Here is a 24,098-nt window from a genome sequence, read left to right as displayed (position 1 = left end):
AATACCTACAGTGTTACCTGGATAAAAAATTGTCAACACAACTTGTCCATTTAAATTGTATGATAGGTATTGTGAGAGCTCATCAACAGGTGGTCATTTAACATCCCAGTGAAAAAAAATCACTAAAAGGTAAAATTTAAATGACTGATAGCTAGCTTGCTTTCCTCATGTATCATGACCAATGTCCTGAATAGACTATTCTATTTAGAGATGGGACATTTTAAGCCATTTCTTTTTGTGTCTCTTTACAGTGAAGATGGAAATTCAAGCAGTGAATTTAGTTTATAAAAAATGGAGAAATATGTTTGCTTCATGGTGTTTTAATGTGGGATATATTTTAAGTTTCTGATTCCTGATATGGAATTAAAGTGTTCGTGAAATGGATTTTTTTGGATAGCCCATCTAATTGTGAATTATTCTACAAGATGAATTATGTGTGGCTTGGTGTTTTCTAATGGGATATATTTTCATGTTATATTTAATATGATTCCTGAAATGGAATAGTAGTGATGCTAAGTTTCATTTAATATTCAGGATCTTCTTCAATTGGAATTACTGTGAAAAAAATTATTTTCAATATATCAAAAAAAGTACAAATGGCTTAGTTAATAGAAGTTTCAGTGCTTTATTCTTCATTATGAAAGTGGGATTTACCAGCAACGATTTATTTGTGATTGTTAGCAAAACAAAAATTTTACAATAATTATCTTTATTAGTAAGAACAAATTGTGTATTAAATGTAAAATGTCCCAGACCTAAATAAAATAGTCCATTCAGGACATTGGACATGAGGAAAGCAAGCTAGCTATCAGTCATTTAAATTAACTCTGTCAATTTAAACAACCAGGTAAATCTACAGGTAGTTAAATGACCACCTGTTGATTATAGCTCTCACAATACCTATTGTATAATTTAAATGGACAAATTGTGTTGACAATTTTTTATCCAGGTAACACTGTAGGTATTATAATACCCCAAAGGTGATCGGTTAGGCACAGTAAATGGATTTATGACTATTGAACAGTGGTATACTACAATTGCTTTTATTTATATTTGTTGAGGGTTAATACGGTGTCTGGTGAATATCTCATATCACATTCATTTTCATTATATATTCCTCAAAAAAGTATACACCCAGTACTTGGGATGTGCTGTTATATAAACCATCACATGCATAGATAAAGGGTCATATATTTCATCAATTTTAGAGTCTGCATCAAATCACTGATTATCAGGTGATTTATTAATAGAAATTAACCTTTACTACCTTTCCTTCTGCATGTCTTATTATACATAAAGAATAAAATCTGTGTTTCTTATCACAAATTTAACATGTAAAATAAGCAATTATCTCAATAAACCATGACTATATGGCAGGACCAAACAAAAATATCTTTGGAAATAAGATGTTCCAATGATAATACAACTGCAAACCATAGATATATCATCAAACTACCTAGTCACACATTAATCATCTATAAGTATTGCTTTTAGACTTTTATCAAGGGGAGACAATAATCACCAATTAATAAGATAAGTGTTGATCATATAGAAAAACAGACAAAATATTATTTTAGATGGGGGTTCACATGCATTTCAATTTACACATACAAACACAATTTGAAAGTCAAAAACAAAATATATCTTTTCACATTATTCCATAGAAGTATGTAAGGTATTCTTATGTGGACTAAAACTTTCACTTATCTGATCCCAAATATACATATGGTGTAGAAACATTTTAATTTTCAATTTTAAGATTATATAGGTTTAAGTCCACAGTAAATCAATTATTCTTCATACCGTTTATCGGGTTATTTTCACGCAAGGTTTTGTTAGTGGTTTGATTCCTAGAAGAGACAGTTAAATCTTTTCCATGTTTAAGGCTCCTATTTCACAGCTTTCATTGCACATTTCAATAGACAGTGATATGTTCACATAGGATAAATGCCATGACAAAATACCTGCCAATAACATGGCAAAAAATATACAAAATTTCCTGATAAACAGCATTAAATTTTTTCAAAACAGCATAAGAACCTCCACATTTCCCCCAAATGTAAAATTAACTTTTTAATTGCTGTGACATCTTAGTTGCTGCAAAAAAAGGTTGAAATCTCTCCAAAAATGTTTTCACCTGGAATGAAATGTGACCTCATTTTGTAACTCACTACATATTCATCTTTAAATCAAAACCAGCTCAATATCTTTAGTAATAAAGAAAACAAATCTGTACTTAAGACAAATTTGTGAAGGAAGGAAGGAATGAGAGACAGGAGAAGGGTTTTATGCCAAAACAACTTTTCCATGACTATTTCTTGGTCTACGGTAATATTACAATTAATACTGTCATAGATTCTTCTCCATTCAGAACAAATTTCAAATATAAACATAACAATGACAACTTGACCAGCAAGATGACTTCAGATTATTTCAGACAAAACAATTCACTTTTCCCAAGCATGCTCTAGCAATTACTCCAGTCCAAATCCTTCAGCATTCTCAATAGCAGTCAACAATTTCTGTCTCAGAGACTTTTTAGATTTGTAGCCTGGTAGTACTAGTTGGTTAAAACAGGTATGTGCCATAGGTAATCTGAAATTAAAATTTGAATCTTATATAGTATTATACCACACATTGTCAAGTGATTTACTTTTGCAGAATGATTTTTGTCGAGCCTTTCGACTTAAGTCGAAAAAGCCAGACATAGTGATCCTATATTCTGTCAGCGTTGTTGTGGGCGTTGTTGGCGGCGGCATCCACAAATATTCACTCTGTGGTTAAAGTTTTTAAAATTTTAATAACTTTCTTAAACCATCCTGGATTTATACGAAACTAAGACAGAAACTTGCTTATGTTCATAAGATAGTATCCAGAAATAAATTTTGTAAAAATAGAATTCCATTTTTTCCATTTTTTACTTATAAATGGACTTAGTTTTTCTGCCAGGAAACATTACATTCACTCTGTGGTTAAAGTTTTTTTAAATTCTAATAACTTTCTTAAACTATCCTTGATTTGTACCAAACTTGGACAGAAGCTTGTGTATGGTCATAAGATAGTATCCAGAAGTAAATTTTGTAAAAAAAAAAATCCACATGTTACTTATAAATGGACTCTGTTTTTCTTCCAGTTAACATTACATACAGTCTGCAGTTAAAGTTTTTAAAACATTTATTAGATTCATAAACTATCCTGAATTTTTACCAAACTTGAACAGAAGCTTCTAACAATCAAAAGATAGTATTGAGAGGAATATTTTATTGATTTTTTTCCTCATTTTTGTTGAGTCTGCGATTAACAGCAAAAGTAGGCGAGACACTGGGTTCCTCGGAACCCTTACAATATTTTTTTGTAGTAAATGCATTCATAATTAAAATTTTACAATCTGTTCTTTTTTGGCGAAAATGTATTTGAATACACATGTATCATAATATATGGCTATTATCTCAAATTTTACTTTGACCTTATTTTTGTTTCGGTTTCAGTGGAAATTTGGTTGATTTGTTATTTTTTATTCAAGGGGCAAAACAAGATGGCCTAATAGTCCTTTCCCTTTGTGCCTTTATAAAGTGACTTCAAAATTATGCTTTTGTCACATTTGCTGATCAAGGTACATGTATTTAACAGAGAAAAATGTAGCTAATTATTAGAAAACTTACAGATCACTTCCACTAACTCTGGATATAATAGAAAACTTACAGATCACTGCCACTAACTCTGGATATTTTAAATTGCATTTCACTCATACCACCAATAGGTATCCTGTCACTGCCAGTGGTAAACAATAAAAACTTCTTCTGTAAGTCTAATGGAAAGCTGAATAATATGTCCCAGAAATTCCTGAAAAATTAAACAGATCACTTTTGTAAGTCAAATGAAAACTGAAAATAATATGTCCCAAAAATACTTGAAAATTTGCAAAGGTAGAAATATCTTAGGACCAAAAAAAATGTGTCGGTTATGGCAAGATGTTGGAATACTCAGGTGTTGGATGAGACAAGTCAAACTTCTAAACATTATTATTCTGTTTTTCTATTTTTGATGTTTATTAGCATTTTGTACAATTTGTATAAAAAAGTGAAGATTTTGTATTAATGTCCAACCCTCTCCCTTTTTATCACACAATTAATTATTCTATGATAGAATAATTTATTGTTTAAGCACTTTGAGCTATACATATTATGGTTGTCAGTTTTTGTTGGCAGAGGAAGTCACCAGAGAGAGCGATGTCCTCCAGCAGGAAAACTTATTTAATTATTTTACCTATTCCATACCTGTCAACTGACCCGGATTCTGCGGGTGTGACCCGAGATTTTCACAATTCTGAGGGATCACCCGGTTCACCCGCCGGGTCATTGAAATCACCCGGAAATTCCGAAATGACCCGATTTCACCCGTATTTCTTAGCCTTGAGATTGATTTTTTGATTAATATTCCTTTGAAATACCGGCAAAGTCGTAATTCTTCCATGAACATGCAGTTCATCTAGCTATGTAAACTGTCAAATTAAGTGACCCATTAAGTGCATGGCTTCACTTGACAGCTTTGGTGTCAAACACACTGTTGATTAACACCAATTACCTTAGCTTTAAGTCGTAAATAAATTGCCCTGCTGTTTTACAAAGATATTTCAACTAAGAGTTACTTCCCCTTATTTGTCACCATTCAAAATTATTCCTTATATTTACGTTTTATGGGTGAAAAAGATTAAATCATAATAATATAAAATTCAAATACATATTGAAAAATAACTTTTCATTATTTTTATACCTTTATACAATTTTTAAAAAAAAGTTGAAAATTATTTTTTACATTTATACTTCATTTAACTGTATTACTATATTTTACTATAGTCTAGTTTCCTTCTCAACTGATCGATGAAAGTTCATACATGTAATACCTCTACATGGTATGGTTAAAGGCTAGTAGTCTCATTTTAAAATTATATTTGAAAAATAAATTTTAGATGATGACAAGAAGTAAAGGACATAAGACCGTGATCATACTGATCCTTTGGCTGTTTTCAGTCTTTGGTTGGGTTGTTGTCTCTTTGACATATTCCCCATTTCCATTCTAAATCTTCTTTTAAACATTACATTATAATTTGTGTAGAACTTACTTGATAGCGGGATCATTACTACTGTACCCATCATATACAGTCACTTTCTTCAGTTCCTTCATATCTAGGTTAGGATTACCACAAACTAACATTTCTACTTCCTGTGGTCGCAACATCTAACAAAGAAAACACAGGTTAGGATTACCACAAACTAACATTTCTACTTCCTGTGGTCGCAACATCTTACAAAGAAAACACAGGTTAGGATTACCACAAACTAACATTTCTACTTCCTGTGGTCGCAACATCTTACAAAGAAAACACAGGTTAGGATTACCACAAACTAACATTTCTACTTCCTGTGGTCGCAACATCTAACAAAGAAAACACAGGTTAGGATTACCACAAACTAACATTTCTACTTCCTGTGGTCGCAACATCTAACAAAGAAAACACAGGTTAGGATTACCACAAACTAACATTTCTACTTCCTGTGGTCGCAACATCTAACAAAGAAAACACAGGTTAGGATTACCACAAACTAACATTTCTACTTCCTGTGGTCGCAACATCTTACAAAGAAAACACAGGTTAGGATCAGGGTTTCCGCTGGCGGTCGCCATTTTCGCAATTTGCGAAAAAATTATAATTGTGGCGATAAAAATTCGTCATTTGCGAAAGAATTTGGCGAAAGAAATATATATAACGATTTATTTTCCTCCATCTTTTTTATTTACTTTTTTTTCGACTTTCTCGGACTTTACCCGATCAGACAATACTCGGAATTCATCTTGACCTCATTAAGATTGACAGAAAATCAATAATCAGCTGATTGCATTTTATAGCTATCGACAACAAAGGACTAATTAATAAAGGTGTTGATTGAATTGTTTGACAAAATGATATGGTTAAATGGCTTCTGCTAAATGTCACATATATAATTTATTTCCCACTTTACGACGCACGTGTTTGAAGCAAACTTTTGACGTCTCCTCTCCTTTTAAAGATAGTTTAGAAAAGAAAGCTGTTGTTGTGCCGAAAATTGTTCAAAAGAAAGAAAAATATCCTTTGACTTTAATATAGGTAATTGATTAGGGAGACTACTTTAAAGTCGTTTGAGTGACACACGTTTCAAGCATAGTTTTACGTCTCAACTTTTTCATTTACGATGAGGAAAAGAAAACTATCTTTATGAAATCTATCCAAAAGGTTGTGAACAACCCCTCGAATGAGAATAACCCTTCAATGTAATGACTGCACATGCAATGAGGGATCAATTTCATGTGATAAAAGCTTTTGTTTTGTTGTAAAAACCACTTCTTAGTACAAAAGGGCACATCTGCATTTTTCTTTTAAAGAAACTTTCCCTTCAAACTTTACTGGTATTATATGATCAAAACATGTCCATTAATTTTGTTATATTCCAGGACTTGTATCTTCTTTATTGTTAAAAGTATAGTGGCCCCCTCATTTAGAACAGTTGTTTAAGATACATTGAATATTTTTCCCTTTCAAGTTTAAAAATATCTGTTGTTTTTAAGTAAATGTTAAGTGTTTATTCATTAACATGTAGACTCTAAAATAAGTTTGAGAGAATAATCATAGACACAATGGGGCAAAATCGTCTTATTTAAGGGAGGGGGATGGGTAGAAAAAAGGTAACTTTTAAACGATAAATATATTTATGTTACTTGGCGAAAAAAATAATAAAGTGGCGAAAAATATATTGTTTTGGCGAAAGAGGTGGCGAAAAAAATAATTGACCCAGGGGAAACCCTGGTTAGGATTACCACAAACTAACATTTCTACTTCCTGTGGTCGCAACATCTTACAAAGAAAACACAGGTTAGGATTACCACAAACTAACATTTCTACTTCCTGTGGTCGCAACATCTAACAAAGAAAACACAGGTTAGGATTACCACAAACTAACATTTCTACTTCCTGTGGTCGCAACATCTAACAAAGAAAACACAGGTTAGGATTACCACAAACTAACATTTCTACTTCCTGTGGTCGCAACATCTAACAAAGAAAACACAGGTTAGGATTACCACAAACTAACATTTCTACTTCCTGTGGTCGCAACATCTAACAAAGAAAACACAGGTTAGGATTACCACAAACTAACATTTCTACTTCCTGTGGTCGCAACATCTAACAAAGAAAACACAGGTTAGGATTACCACAAACTAACATTTCTACTTCCTGTGGTCGCAACATCTAACAAAGAAAACACAGATTAGGATTACCACAAACTAACATTTCTACTTCCTGTGGTCGCAACATCTAACAAAGAAAACACAGGTTAGGATTACCACAAACTAACATTTCTACTTCCTGTGGTCGCAACATCTAACAAAGAAAACACAGGTTAGGATTACCACAAACTAACATTTCTACTTCCTGTGGTCGCAACATCTTACAAAGAAAACACAGGTTAGGATTACCACAAACTAACATTTCTACTTCCTGTGGTCGCAACATCTAACAAAGAAAACACAGGTTAGGATTACCACAAACTAACATTTCTACTTCCTGTGGTCGCAACATCTAACAAAGAAAACACAGGTTAGGATTACCACAAACTAACATTTCTACTTCCTGTGGTCGCAACATCTAACAAAGAAAACACAGGTTAGGATTACCACAAACTAACATTTCTACTTCCTGTGGTCGCAACATCTAACAAAGAAAACACAGGTTAGGATTACCACAAACTAACATTTCTACTTCCTGTGGTCGCAACATCTAACAAAGAAAACACAGGTTAGGATTACCACAAACTAACATTTCTACTTCCTGTGGTCGCAACATCTTACAAAGAAAACACAGGTTAGGATTACCACAAACTAACATTTCTACTTCCTGTGGTCGCAACATCTAACAAAGAAAACACAGGTTAGGATTACCACAAACTAACATTTCTACTTCCTGTGGTCGCAACATCTAACAAAGAAAACACAGGTTAGGATTACCACAAACTAACATTTCTACTTCCTGTGGTCGCAACATCTAACAAAGAAAACACAGGTTAGGATTACCACAAACTAACATTTCTACTTCCTGTGGTCGCAACATCTAACAAAGAAAACACAGGTTAGGATTACCACAAACTAACATTTCTACTTCCTGTGGTCGCAACATCTAACAAAGAAAACACAGGTTAGGATTACCACAAACTAACATTTCTACTTCCTGTGGTCGCAACATCTAACAAAGAAAACACAGGTTAGGATTACCACAAACTAACATTTCTACTTCCTGTGGTCGCAACATCTAACAAAGAAAACACAGGTTAGGATTACCACAAACTAACATTTCTACTTCCTGTGGTCGCAACATCTAACAAAGAAAACACAGGTTAGGATTACCACAAACTAACATTTCTACTTCCTGTGGTCGCAACATCTAACAAAGAAAACACAGGTTAGGATTACCACAAACTAACATTTCTACTTCCTGTGGTCGCAACATCTAACAAAGAAAACACAGGTTAGGATTACCACAAACTAACATTTCTACTTCCTGTGGTCGCAACATCTAACAAAGAAAACACAGGTTAGGATTACCACAAACTAACATTTCTACTTCCTGTGGTCGCAACATCTAACAAAGAAAACACAGGTTAGGATTACCACAAACTAACATTTCTACTTCCTGTGGTCGCAACATCTTACAAAACAAACACATATTTATATAGAAAATTATACATTTCAAAATCAGGCAAAATCTAAACTTTCTATAAAAAAGAACAACAAAAAAACTTCAATATTTGTTTTTATATGTCTTAATTAGTAACAATTCTTCAACTTTGCATTAACTGTATTTTGAAAGACATTCACAATGATCCTGACAATATGCTTTAAATTTGCTATGACTCAATAAATATGGCTGATTTATTACTTTAGTATTTTTCATACACAGAAACCAAATTTCAGAAATCCTTATCAGAAATTGTTCCAGAGAAAAATGTGACAAAAATATTCATGGGACGAACAGACTGAAGGATGTACAGACAGAGGTTAAACAGTATACCCCTACTTTTTTAAAACAATAGGTGAAGTGTTTCAATTGATTGATTGCTAAGGCTGAGTACAGTAATCATGCTTGAAATTTTAAAAGCAAGGCCGGATGTTTCCATATATATATATAGTACTTACAATCAAAGCATTTGATGCACAAACACTGTGGAAACCATGATAAAACGCTTGGAATTGTGGGTAAATTGATCTATTCAAAACCCAATCAACATACAACTGTACATATTCTACAACAAAAAAAACAAAAAAAAACTGTATATACTCAAGATATTGATGCACAAACACTGTGGAAACCATGGTAACATGCTTGGAATTGTGGGTAAATTGATCTATTCAAAACCCAATCAACATACAACTAAATATTCTACAGAAAAATAAAAATAAAAACTGTATATACTCAAGATAAATGATATACTGTCTTTTTTTTAATTGTTAACTAATTTTACATTTTGTTGGAATAATTTTCACCTAACAATCTTGTAGGTATAAATTTTTTAATTGCAGTTTTTTATAACTGTTGTACACCAAGTGGTGACTACTTGCAATAAATTGGTTCACACATATTTGATATCCAGTATTAGTATAAGCTGTAAAATTCATGCTCACCAATTTGACTCAAATTCTCATATATTTGATTTATAACATACTAAAACTTTAATCCAAATTTTGATGTCAACTGAAGGGGGTCTCATTGGGGGGTTCTGATCCCAGATCCCGCTTACTGTATGTTAGATTCCCTTAGCCCGCTTACACTATGTACATAAGCAATTTTCATTTTTTTGTAATTGCTCGTGTCCCTCTAGACATCATTTTCCATTTTCACGGCACAATAATTTGACTTTCTCTTGTCACGCTTACAAAAAATCGGCAGTCCCGAGTCACGTTTTGACCCCAAATGAGACCCAAACTAAAGGATGGAGGTTCAAACTCTCTACTAATATAACACATTACATGAAATAGCATGAATGAATGGAATATATAAAACCATCTTACAAAGACACATATTTTTATTGACATTTTCTATCCTTCATGAATGAGTTGGTATTACAAGTAAATCACCCTACCTTCCCTATTGGCTTTAGTGACAGATATATCAGCACCACCTGGCTTTAATTCTACAGTTTTCACAGATCCAAATTCAGACTGAGATACCTGTGTAAAAATAGAAAGACATGATAAGAATAGGAGGATTATAATTCTTATACAATTAGCATGACTACAAATACTTCAATGTTATTGGTTCATTAGAAACTTTTTTACTAGCCTATATGAACAATATGTCCTTTGATCCTGATACACATGAACAAAATAATGAGGTTCTATGAAAGTTTAAATTGAATGAAAAAGAAAATATCTACAGGCTTTTAATGTGTAAATTGGGCTGCTGACTCGCAAACAATTCCAGTTTACACATACATGCTTTAGAAAAATGTGTTCTAATCTAAAAATAACTTGTGTAATGAGAGTTTCTTTTGTTTACATTTTTTTAAAGGCAATGAAAGACAGTATTTACAGGTTGACCTTGCCAGTTTTACCAATCATTTCAACATAAACTCCTGCATATAATAACCTTCAAAAACATGTGAATCAGTTGTCCTTGAATATTAAAATAAAATAAAAAGATAAAAGAAACAAAAAAAATAATATTGTTTTATTTCATATCTTCACTCTGGACATAAGTCAATTTTTTTTTAATGTAGGTTTAAATCAGTAATAGTTTTGACAAGATAAAAGATTTTGGACTGGTTAATTTCTTATTAAAAAGGCACACAGTTAAACAAAAGTTACCTGAAAGGTTAAACCAAAATCATCTTCTACATCACCATCATAAATCAACAAATCTTTCAAACCACTGGCTACTTCCTGTAAAGAATCAAAAGTGGAAAAATTCGATATTAGCAAAGATTTTTAAAGATGTTACAGTTTTATCTATAAATTTTTTTTTATGTGTTTTAAAAATAGACTTACTCTCACCAACATCAATTTATTAATAATACCCTACTTTGTCATTGATAAAATAATGATAACAATTCATATTTCTCTGTTTAAAATGTATTTGAGGATCAACATTTATTATACATACCGGTTGGACGGTTTTGAGATCATTTACAGTTAATGGTGTGACTCCAACAACAGCTCTGGGGTTATTATATGGTACTACAGCAGGGCTCAGCAACTTCTTGTAACAACAGGCAGGAAATCTTATATCCAGTATGATACTATTGTAAACTGCTAAACCCATTAACTTATAAGTGTTAAGGATAATCTTACAAGGTGATTGAAATGGTAATGATACAAATGACTGTAAATTATTATTATATTGATGTTTTGGGAGGCCACTTTCCTGGTATAGAACTTGCACCCTTTTTGACTGTAAATTATTATTATATTGATGTTTTGGGAGGCGACTTTCCTGGTATGGAACTTGCACCCTGTATGACTGTAAATTGAATAAACTGTAGTTTTATATCTCAATAATTGTGCTCTTTGCGAAAAGAATAAAAGTATCTGTATAAAAAGTTTCCAGTTTGATTTATGTATGAGCAACACATGTTTCTAGTATAACCTTACTGAAGTTCACTGAAGATTAAACTTTAGTAAATCAAAACAATTATATTATGTCTGACAGCATCACATCCTTTACCAAAATACAGTAGTGAATCAAAACAATTATATTATGTCTGACAGCATCACATCCTTTACCAAAATACAGATCCCCCTCGTTTGTTTTATGTCTGACAGCATCACATCATTTACCAAAATCCAGATCACCCTCGTTTGTTTTATTTATAAAGATAAGACTATACTTGGGACTATTTTCTGTTTGAAGAGACATGACATAAACCAATAAAACAATATTTTCAAAATTATTATATCACCTTATCTTTAAAGGTATGAATCTAAAAAACAAATCCTCAGGGTCCTGACCAGAACCCGGAATAGGAAATAAAATTAAACAACTATGATTTCCAAAACACAAGTCCAAGATTTGTGTACTTTTTATCAGATTCATTGAGAAAATTCAAGGGGCCTTATCAGAAAATTCAAAACTGTCTTCAAGTTGCAACTGAGTCTTAATATCAAATTTGTTAATCTTAAGATCAGAAATTGTTTAACAAACTATAAGTTTACACACTCATAGCCAGAGTGAAGTTATAAACAATGAAAATATACACAAAATTTAAATGAAACAAGTGACTTCTGTCACGTCTGAAGAAGGATACAACTCCTACCAGGTTAAATTCTTGGTAGGTTTCACACTGAGCAGAACTAAACCAATGTACACCAGCCTTCTTGTCATATGTAAACATACCTGAAAAATACATCATAAATTATAGCTTTAGGTAAAAATATATAAAATTTATGTTAGGGGCTTATATTTGATGACATTTGCTGCACATCATTCTGTAACGTATGGTAGAGCGAGGTTTGAAAACAAAAAAATGAAAACCATCCAGAAAAATTGACCTGATCTTATTGCTGCAAAGATGTTATTATCAAGTGGAAACACCTTGAAGGCAATATTTCCAAAACTTAAATGTATTATTATAATAAACATAACATAATATAGCTCTCTCTAGAAACATAAGTTTTTAAAAGGAATCTTCTAAACAGCTGTTCCTTTAAAACATACATGGTACCCAGGGAAGGCACTTATAACCTTGCATAGCCACCTATAGAGGCAAATCAAAACTTCACATTTCACCTATACAAAAACAAAGATGACACCTACCCATAGCTGAGACTCAGATGTGTCTTCCCTGGGTTCGATGTATGTTTTTTATGGAAGAGCCCTCAGATAGTTTGCTGTTTTTTATGTGTTATAACAGTTGCAAACATCAACTTGAATTTGCAGAGTTTTGATGTACAATGTAGCTTATAGCTTGATTACTAATCCATACAAATTTAAATCATTCACTTTACAAACTAGGGCTTGCAAACATAGATTTTGGCTGTTTTTCTTGCATATCTATATATAGATATTGATCATCTCACCATAATCTGAATGAAATATTTGGCGTAGTAGGAGAAGAAACCATTCTTTCGTCAGTCCTCCCATATCAAGACCTGGTTCACCAACAAATGTAACTTTCAGTTTCTTTTTTAAATCATGCTGTTTCTCTGCAATCTGTGAAATTTCAGATTGAACATACATATCATCTCATTATGACAACTTATTTAAAAAAAGTAAAACTTGAGTAACATGGAAAATTATTTAGCATAACAAATTTTTAAAAACAAATCATGAACTTCAACACAATAAATTAAGGACATTTGACGTGTTCACAGAATTGTTTTTACATTCCACATAACAATATATGCAATAAATATATATCAACATTACCTCATTTAAAGAGTCAGAGACCAGATACGCTCTCCTAATGTTTAGGTTCAGAAACAACATCCCTACATCTGGTAGTTGCCGTCTTTGCACCTTGGCCACTAAACTTCTCTGTAAAATATATGTTCTTTAGTGAACTACAACATGTCAATAAAATAAGACAACTCTCAACCAGGGACCAAATGATGTAGAAGTTCGCATGTATAGGTCACTGAATGGCCTTCAACATGCGTCAAACCAGTCTTTTCTCTTACTCAATGCATGCTTAGCAGATAAGCAATTAATATCAATTTTGAATTGTTGAATTAGCTGAGGATTAAACCCACAACTTTAAAAAAAGATTTGGAGAGCAATTTTCTAAACCTACACATTTTGTATTGAAGTAAGAAATAACATGCAATTTAAAAATAAAATGAATAAATGGCCAACAAGTATAACAGTATAATCATTTCTATAAAAATTCTTCAACATCAGAGTTAACATCACAGTCTTTAATTTGATCAGGGAACAATTGATATCTTAAAATCTCATTCAATTTATGTTGCCAGAATCATAAATATCTCTATGTCTGTATAAACAAAGCTTTCTTGTCTTTCATCATCATATCAAAGCATAAGAAAGTTTTGGCCTCCAAATGTAAAAAAGAAGATGTGCATGCTTGTCAATGAGACAACTCTTCACAAGAGACCAAATGACACATGATTGTCAATGAGACATCTCATCACAAAAGACCAATTGACACATGATTGTCAATGAGACAACTCTTCACAAGAGACCAAATGACACATGATTTTCAATGAGACAACTCTTCACAAGAGACCAAATGACACATGATTGTCAATGAGACAACACTTCACAAGAGACCAAATGACACATGATTGTCAATAAGACAACTCTTGACAAGAGACCAAATGACACAGAAAGTAACAACTACAGGTCACTGTACAGTCTTAAATTAATAAGCAAAGCCTCATACCTCATTGTCTAAAGTCCACACAAGTTTTTATTTTATACAGCAAAATAAAAAAATTGTAGAGATTTCTGCTTTTTCACAACTTAAACAATATATTTTTGAAAAGAGAATAATACAAACTGCATTTAAAAAAGTATGAAAGAATTTTGTCAGTTTTTGTTTTTACCCCTATACTTCTCCACCCCAGTTTTCAACAGACTGTACCATACAATAAATATCTTACTTCTAAATCAGTAACAACAGACTGTACCATACAATAAATACCTTCTAAATCAGTAACAACAGACTGTACCATACAATAAATACCTTCTAAATCAGTAACAACAGACTGTACCATACAATAAATACCTTACTTCTAAATCAGTAACAACAGATTGTACCATACAATAAATACCTTACTTCTAAATCAGTAACAACAGACTGTGCCATACAATAAATACCTTACTTCTAAATCAGTAACAACAGACTGTACCATACAATAAATACCTTCTAAATCAGTAACAACAGACTGTACCATACAATAAATACCTTACTTCTTAATCAGTAACAACAGACTGTACCATACAATAAATACCTTACTTCTAAATCAGTAACAACAGACTGTACCATACAATAAATACCTTACTTCTAAATCAGTAACAACAGATTGTACCATACAATAAATACCTTCTAAATCAGTAACAACAGACTGTACCATACAATAAATACCTTACTTCTAAATCAGTAACAACAGATTGTACCATACAATAAATACCTTCTAAATCAGTAACAACAGATTGTACCATACAATAAATACCTTACTTCTAAATCAGTAACAACAGACTATACCATACAATAAATACCTTACTTCTAAATCAGTAACAACAGACTGTACCATACAATAAATACCTTACTTCTAAATCAGTAACAACAGACTGTACCATACAATAAATACCTTACTTCTAAATCAGTAACAACAGACTGTACCATACAATAAATACCTTACTTCTAAATCAGTAACAACAGACTGTACCATACAATAAATACCTTACTTCTAAATCAGTAACAACAGACTGTACCATACAATAAATACCTTACTTCTAAATCAGTAACAAAACATTTAGGGAATGTAACTGAGATTGTTTTGATATTAAATGATTTAATACAAACCCTGGCCATTATAATCATTTGTTGTTCTGAATCTCGTTGTAAAATTGTTCTCTTTGCTGTAATACTTAAAATGAATGGATATTGACAGAAGGAAAATCTGAAAATAAAAAGTAGACAATGAATATGTGATGTTGTTTGTAAAAATGAATCATATGAACTTTTTTATACTGTATAGGTAAAACAGCTGAACTTTTATTCCCTACAAAATTACCGAGTGGGGAACCATGCTGACTCACAGGAAATAGTCTGGAGATCAAAATTTGTATGTCATAGCAGCAATCAATAAAATTTAAGGTATTGTAATCCTTTTTCCAAAAATTTCTTCTTCAAATTTTGCAACAGAGATATTCTGTTGTTTTTTTGTGGATGCTTTAATAGTATCCTGTGCATGCTTAGTTCCATGATTTTGACTCTCACTTCTTAAATTGAAATAAGTAAAATGAAACAACTATAATCACATTAAGGCACTTTATCTTTAAAGGGATTAAACCAGGGCAAGGGAGATAAATTGAATTTTTAAATTGTTCTAAATGGTTTCACCAAATACCTGATCATAAATAAGGAGAGAAAGGGAGATAACTCCTTAACTTAAGTTAATTAGCATACTATACTTACCCAGCACAGGAGCTAGGATTTTGCCATGTATAATACTCAGCCATCAGATCTAAGTGATCTAGGGTTGGGTTGTAAAACTCATAGAATGGCACCAAAGGAGGACTAGATAAATTATTGGCAGCATCTAAAATTCAAAGCAAATCTTTTAGTAAAGCAGTAACAATGATATTAAAACATCATTTTTTTAGAGCATGTCTTGTCAATGTAATTCAATAATTATTTTATATCAATATTTACTGATTATTCATGAAAAAAATGAAAAGAACAATTGCTTAAAGAGAAAGAATTTAAACCTAAGTTTATGGTGTTTGCTTATGCAGCAGTTTTACAAATTTAAGGAATTTAATTCATTAACTGTTGGTGTTCAACACCAATTACAGCACTTTTGGCTATTCCATGGGCGTTAAAGTTAGTTGAGGAAATCAATTCTCTTTGATAACCATGAACTTCTGCAGGAAAATTGTTAATCCTAGTTTTTACAGATGAGAGTTTAAACACAATTTGCCACAAGCATGGTTCGAACTCACAACCTTAGTGTTGACAGGCTACTGATAACTGTAAATAATTGACAATATTTCTTGTTCATATATTCAAAATAACATGCATTTGCATTATTGCATACATGAAACTGTTATTATAATATTTCATAACTTACTTATTAATGCCATGACTTTGGTGGCACTAGGAACCCACCATGAACACTTTTGCATAGGAGGTAAATCTTGTGGACGAGGAGGGAATAGACGGATTGATATGAAACTATGGAGACGTTTTATAAGCTTCCTGACAGGAACAGATTTCAGCCTGTAATCATAAAAGAAAAAGAAATTAAATATGAATATTTGACTGTTATTCATCACTTATTAAATGCATAAACAATGTGGTATGATTTCTCATTGAATTATTTTTCTTTCACTGCTTGTCCAAATGTGTAGTATAGTATAGTCAAAACCATCTCAATTGTAAACCCAAAGCTGTACAATTATATCATAGACTATGAGTTATATTTAACTTGCTTCATTCTATGTTAATTTTGTATATTAATGTACTTTCTTCTCTCAATCCCCTCCTGAAATAACATTTCAATTATTATGAAAGTACATAATTCAGTTTCCAATAGGTTTATAAATCTATAGACTTTATACTTCCTGATTTCAGATTTTTACAACTAACAAAATTCTTGTTAAAATACTGAAATGAATTACAATTCCTCCCCCCCAAATTTAATTAAAACATTTTTACTAAAGACATAATATATTCTTTCAAGAAATCCATAAGGAATTTGACATTGTAAATATTGCATTTATATCTAATACTTGATCCTTTTCATGTTTATTTTTTTCTGATAGTCATGTTGCTAAATGCTTTGATGCTGACATTAACGATGACATATAAATAAATAATCAAATTCTCCGTGGATTTCTACCTTCTGATCCAATGGACAAGGAAATGGTGATCATGATCATTCAAGGCTGCAATCTGTCGTAACATGTGAGCAAATATTACATATGTAGAGGCACTCTCAAACTGAGGATTCTGAAAAGAGAAAACACATCAAATATTACATATGTAGAGGCACTCTCAAACTGAGGATTCTGAAAAGAGTAAATACATCAAATATTACATATGTAGAGGCACTCTCAAACTGAGGATTCTGAAAAGAGTAAAAACATCAAATATTATATATTTAGAGGCACTCTCAAACTGAGAAAATGTGGTATGATTGCCAATAAATTCCTTAATAACAGTAAGGAAACTACTTCAAAGCACAGAAATATTGGCTGTAGAACCCTAATACTAGAAGCTGAGATGAAACAGTTTCTGACAAATTCCATGTACATTTTTACCTTTTGGTAGCCAATACATTTAGTAGGGACCTTCATCATGAGTGCACAAGGAGGCCTCAATTAAGCAGATAAATATAGTTTCTACCACTGCATTAAATGTGACACTATATATATTTACCCACTCTTGACATTAAAATTTGTAAACATAACTTTCAAGAGTGGATAAATTTCATATTGCACAAGATTTGGTGGCTGAATCTGTTTCTCTAGTAATTTTTTAAGACAATATACAGACAAATACAATCCTTCTTTTCTAACAACTTGAGATGTGTTCCTTCTATGTGATGTAATCAGGCATGGTAGGCTTTGTTTTATGAAGTTACAATAGAATTTCAAAGGAAAGCAAGAAAACTTAATGCCACAATTGAATTCTGACCATGAAGAACTGAAGATCAAAGGAACCACACATTGATTAATTAAAAATAATCAGCAGGTCAGGAAACGGAATTAAATTCAGTACGAATTAGAGAAACAGTATTTTACTTTCTCAATAAATGACACATGGCACAGAATCTGACACTTGTTATATAAATATATATTTATTTATCAGTTATTGCCTCATCCTTCCAAAAAAACTTCCCCTTTCTAAAAAGTTAAGAGTATCTTCATTATAAGGTAGGATCCTTGTCTCTAGTAAAATGAACCTATATTTTGGCATGGACATGAATCATAGTCCTAGATTACTTATAGATTTTCTCTAAGCAGTCATTAAAACATCAATAAAACAAGTAATCTAGTTAAAAAAAGCTTCAAATGCCATGTTAATTTCAATATAAGGTTACAATGAAAATTACAACAATTGTTTGTTGACATCCAAGATCCTAATATTTGTTTAACAAATTTAACGTGTCAATGATATAATAGACGTATTTCCCTTACTTAATGTTGTAATCATAGATCTGGAGCATTACTGGAAAGGAGTGATCAATTATTAAATACCCGTATTGAATGAGAAGTCTGTGTTTACTATAACAATCAATGTTACCTAGGATGGTACAGGAAATAGAGGTGAAATGGAAGAACTATTCAGGGCTTTTTACGTCATGCTTTTTATGCAGACAGATTTTTGTTCTTTTTTGTAAATTGAAGGAAAGTTACAATAAGTGAACTATATGTTTATTCATTTTAATTAGTACATATGTTTAAAATAATTGTAGATTTTTATTTAAACGTTTATAACATCAATTTTAGAAATATAAAAATTCAGGGTCAAAACCTCAAATAAAAAGCATAAGGTTGCAATATTTTTGACTATAATCAATGCAGAACATTAACAATATTTAATGTAGCTGCAATGTAACATGAAGGTCCAGAAACATGTGAAATAATCTTGAAATCATTCTAGAACAGCATGGGTGCACATTTAACTTCAATATGTGTACAACGTTAATGTGAAGTCAAACGAGAGACCTTGGTTGAAAACTGAAGAAGTTTAAAACTTGGAACCTCTTTTATAAATTTTGTTGAATAATTACTAAGTTATAAAGTAAAAAAAAGGAGAAATAATTCCTTCAGCAATTTCACAATAGCAGGTGCATAACTTCAACATATGTACATGTACATTCTCCCTGCAAAATTTTGAGGATCTGGGTTAAATACTGTAGGAGTTGATTACACAAAATAAAAATGTATGGACCAAAAAATATCAATAAAGCCAACAGGTATTGATTCCAGGTTAATAATAAAAGATCCCATATATAAAATTGATTCACCTTTCTTATTTCTCAAAGAACAAATTAATTCCACAAAAACACAAGGGACAAGAGGTGTAATTATTCTTTTTAATTTGCTATTATCAAATGAAGAAGACCTTTTTAATGTACTTCCTATTGAATAAAAAATAAAACTCAGCAGACAAATTGATAACCAAATTGACAAAAAGTTATAAAATTCTATAAAAATCTTACAGACTTCTTTCACCTGTATTTTCTTTTTAATCATAAATTCACTGGAAGATATTGAATTAATTTCCAATCTATAGGCTAATGTCGGTCATGGCTGCATGTCTGTCATATTAGTTTTTCATAAATTGTTTTGTTATAAATTAGGCCATTAGTTTTCTCAATTGAATTGTTTCATATTTTTTATGTTTCGGGACTTTTATAGCCTACCATATGAGGTTTTCTTATTGTTGAAGACCATATAGATGCATAATAACTGCTAACATTCACTTCATTATTTGAACATTGGTGGTCATCACATCTCCTTATTTGATATGAAACAAGTGAAACTGTGAGCTATTGCTCACTGATGATACCCCCGCCGCAAGTGGATAATATTAATAGTGTAAAAATATGCAAGTGTTCGGTAAACAGAAAGTTGTGGAGTGATGAATCTGAAAACGCATCAAACAGTATAGCTGACTTATATAAATCCTGAAACCAAATTTCAGAATCCTTGTATTGTAGTTCCTGAGAAAAATGTGACGAAAATTTTCAACTTGGCTATCATGTGTAAAATCATACAAGTGTTCGGTAAACAGGAAGTTGTCAAGTGATCAATCTGAAAACGCATCACACGGTATAGCTGACTTAGATAAACCCTGAAACCAAATTTCAGAAATCCTTGTATTGTAGTTCCTGAGAAAAATGCGACGAAAAATATTCATGGGACGGACGGACTAGCTGACGGAAGGACAGACAGAGGTAAAACAGTATACCCCCCCTTTTTTAAAGCGGGGGTATAATGATAACCAGGATCCCTTTCAACCTATATGTATGCCATGTACATGTATCACTTTTTGTCTTTCAAATTTGATTTCTACTTTCTGCATGATGAAGACCTCATGATTCATGTAATTCCCTCATTTTTGTATGTGACATGTATCTATATGGCTAAATTTGTAGTCTTATTCATTGACAATTGTTTTATTTACATTTTAACATTGGTAAATTGGTAAAAATTTATTTATAAATGTAATTGATATTTAAAAGAAATTTAGAAATTGGTTGTGAGGTAGGGATGTCAACTTGTTGAAGATAGAACACTTATCAAGTACTTGATTGATTCACCAAGCATTACTCATATACTCCCTCAGAAAAACATCTACAAAATGTAAACATTCTCAACATTATGACCTAGGACTAGATAATAATCCAAGGAATTTTATACCATAATAAATAGCTTATTTACTACATGTACCACTTCTGTAAACAGGCTATTATTATTAAAATTAGTAAACATCAATAGAAAAATTATTATAGTGTTTGGGAATCATAAAAAACCACATTTAATGATCAACAAAGGGGTGATAATTACAACTTTCTGATGCCTTTCACCATTTTTTTAAGGGTAAACAAAGGGTGCATCAATTATTTTCTTATTTAGAAATATAATCTTGTCACCTTTTTCTGTGATAAGTTGATTTCTCAACTATTTCAAGCAGTGTTGCTGATGAAAATATTTGCTCTGACTGTGGGATGACAAAGACTTCAATGATTAGTGAAAGTCTTGAAAAGGTAGTCTCGTTCATAGCCATGTATATTTTGGATATATTTCAAATGACAATTAAACCCAAGCATACAAAACATATTACGGTAATGATGATCATTTATATTTTATTTCCTGGAAGGCTCTCTTATAAAAATCCTTTTCTTTAAGAAGGCTGCAACATTCTAACAGAAAACTGATTATTTGAGTATCATACTACCGAGCGATACTCAAGTACTCGAGTACTCATTTACATGATGTCATCCCTAATAAGAAGTATTAATTCATCCATCTATCATGAATGTCAGTATAACCTAAAAAGGTTTTGTTTCCTCAACGATTTGTTTTATGTTTTTGTTCTATAATTAACTAGATAAACAATAAAGTGTGAAACAAATCAATAAGCCATTTAATAAGCCAACTTATATAAATTGTTACTTTTCATCTATATAAATGTTTTAAAACAAATACATATTTCATACATGTAAATTATTGATTTATATTGCCTCCTGTAAATACACTTTACAATAACCCTTTTAACAGACTATATTTACAGACAAACCCATGTACAAATTCATTTCATTATAGTTTAAAAAAATGATTAATTAATTATAAAACACAGTCTGGCATCTTGTGAAACAGAGACTTAGCTTTTCTAAACTAATTATGTAAATATATTGTATATACAAATACAAGCCTAATAGTAATATAAAAATTACCTGCATCAATACTAAGTAAGCTCGCAAATCATCTTTTGTGTGAGGCCTGGAAAAAAAAAAAGATTTTCAAATATTTGTAAAAATTTACATATAATTGTGGTTATTCTTCAGAACATAAGCGGAAATTTTGATTAAAGAGTCGGAACTTCAAAGTACAAAGGCTGAATTTAAAGTAGGACCTGCTGTACTGATCATAATTGCATTTATGTTGAAAGTCTTTATGATAAAAGTTTAACAACAAGTGTCACATGAACTTCACATTACCAATGCTCCATGTAAATGAGTTCAAGGTCAGATAAACCTTTCCAGAAAAATACCTATTCAATCATGCCATAAATCAGATTCAGTTGACCTATTTCTTTTGTTATCTGAGAAACATTCATAACCAAGAAAATGAGGTCAAGGTCAGATGAACCTTACCAGACAGACATGTTTACCATGCAATCATATTCCATTGTACAGAGTGTTAATTAAAAGTAAATCTGAAAGTTTGTTAAATTCTACATAACGGACAGACAATGCAAAGTTAACAACATCTAAATTTATTGATTTTGTTGTAGAGGATCGGAGGAATGGTATTTGAATACTGGAAATCTGGACATTTTTGCAATGTTTTCATTATTGTTGACATGGTCAGTGGATAAGTTTTTTTGAATTTTCAAAGCATTATTTCCTTGCAGCATTTCATGAACTTGCAAGTATTAGTTTCACATTTTTGCCCAGGCCATTATTTAATAGTCATCATGATAAATGCAAGCAAAATTTCGGAACTCACAGAATTGACAAGAAAAGGAAGCAACTTCCCCTACATAAGGAAACAAAGACAACATTCAAAGATTAATTTTTACCTGATCATTCCATTCCCAGATTCTTGATTCCTGGTAAGCATTTAGGAAATAAGGAAACACATAATTAAGATACCGGCAATAAACATAAGAAACTTTGGTGTTGTTTTACACTATCCAATATATCATTAGTGAATTCATTTAAACCAGTTATTGCTTTTGTTTTCACTCAGTTAATTAGATGGCTTTAGTTTGTATTTATACATAAATATTTCCCATAATAAAATAAAATGTTCATGAAGGAGTTTTGAGACATGTTTCTCCTTTTACTTTTAGTACTTACCATGGTGGTAATATCTATGATATTATTATCTTTGACTGGACAGTTTCTAGATCTTTACAAAATAACTATTTCAGAATTGACATACCTTTTATCTTTTAACAAACTGTTGATGGTAGCTTTCAGTGTTGCTTTCTGTATTTCCTGAGGCTAGAAATAAAATGTAAAAAGTATCAAATAATACAGAAGATGCTGAAATTTATCTCTAATTAGCAGCGAAACCAAGGTAATAATTTAAGATACATTAAATAAACAAAGCTTTTCTATAAATAAAACTCCAATAAAAGGAAACATATGTAATGTATATCAGAGGCAACTAGTATTGTTACATTTGGTTTTGTGAATCAATTAAGACAAGAACACTGTGTCTAAACCACACCGGCAAAATTTGCTCGGACTCGATGGTATCTAACATCCGGCACAATGACAGAACACCAATAGACAAAAGAAAGGTAGGTTCCTCCTTATTTTTTTTATTTTTATTATGATTTCGAAGAATATATATACATATACAACTATTTTCTATTGTGAGATGCAATATTTTCTACAACCGTTCTATATTAACGGAGAAATAAGTTAAAATACATGTCAAAATGACGAATTGAGTGAACCTTGCCTCGAAATGGTTTAATTTCTCGTTAAATTGTTCACATTGTATGGAAAGAAAGGTACGAGAAGATAGATATTGACACGGAGATTGCAAATTTAGTTATTATGAGCATCTCAATAATTGTATCTCTGTGTATGGAACAAAAGAAATGGGTCATGTCAAAATGGAACTGGACGGTTTCGTC

General features: G+C 31.5%; 1 protein-coding gene across 2 annotated transcripts in view; it reads right to left on the bottom strand.

Moving 5' to 3' along the window:
• Nucleotides 1-24,098, bottom strand: part of LOC139521023 (probable E3 ubiquitin-protein ligase HECTD2) — a 51,603-nt gene that overhangs the window by 4,355 nt on the left and 23,150 nt on the right. The window contains exons 5-21 of one of the 2 annotated variants that reach the window (XM_071314191.1): nucleotides 23,393-23,454; nucleotides 23,028-23,057; nucleotides 22,180-22,225; nucleotides 17,611-17,720; nucleotides 16,840-16,988; nucleotides 16,185-16,308; nucleotides 15,570-15,666; nucleotides 13,451-13,558; nucleotides 13,102-13,234; nucleotides 12,330-12,418; nucleotides 11,189-11,350; nucleotides 10,894-10,968; nucleotides 10,170-10,257; nucleotides 9,226-9,332; nucleotides 5,123-5,238; nucleotides 3,703-3,843; nucleotides 997-2,595 (exon numbers count right to left, since the gene is read on the bottom strand). In XM_071314191.1, the coding sequence (XP_071170292.1) occupies nucleotides 2,475-2,595; nucleotides 3,703-3,843; nucleotides 5,123-5,238; nucleotides 9,226-9,332; nucleotides 10,170-10,257; nucleotides 10,894-10,968; nucleotides 11,189-11,350; nucleotides 12,330-12,418; nucleotides 13,102-13,234; nucleotides 13,451-13,558; nucleotides 15,570-15,666; nucleotides 16,185-16,308; nucleotides 16,840-16,988; nucleotides 17,611-17,720; nucleotides 22,180-22,225; nucleotides 23,028-23,057; nucleotides 23,393-23,454 (1,758 nt within the window). In that variant the 3' untranslated portion in view covers nucleotides 997-2,474. The remainder of the gene's footprint in view (nucleotides 1-996; nucleotides 2,596-3,702; nucleotides 3,844-5,122; nucleotides 5,239-9,225; nucleotides 9,333-10,169; nucleotides 10,258-10,893; nucleotides 10,969-11,188; nucleotides 11,351-12,329; nucleotides 12,419-13,101; nucleotides 13,235-13,450; nucleotides 13,559-15,569; nucleotides 15,667-16,184; nucleotides 16,309-16,839; nucleotides 16,989-17,610; nucleotides 17,721-22,179; nucleotides 22,226-23,027; nucleotides 23,058-23,392; nucleotides 23,455-24,098) is intronic. The other variant, XM_071314193.1, reaches the window with a different exon arrangement.

The sequence above is a fragment of the Mytilus edulis genome, chromosome 4 (genome assembly GCF_963676685.1).
Source record: "Mytilus edulis chromosome 4, xbMytEdul2.2, whole genome shotgun sequence".
Classification (NCBI taxonomy): Eukaryota; Metazoa; Mollusca; class Bivalvia; order Mytilida; family Mytilidae; genus Mytilus; species Mytilus edulis.
The sequence above is the reverse complement of the archived record's forward strand: the minus strand, read 5'-3'. Positions and strand labels throughout refer to the sequence as shown.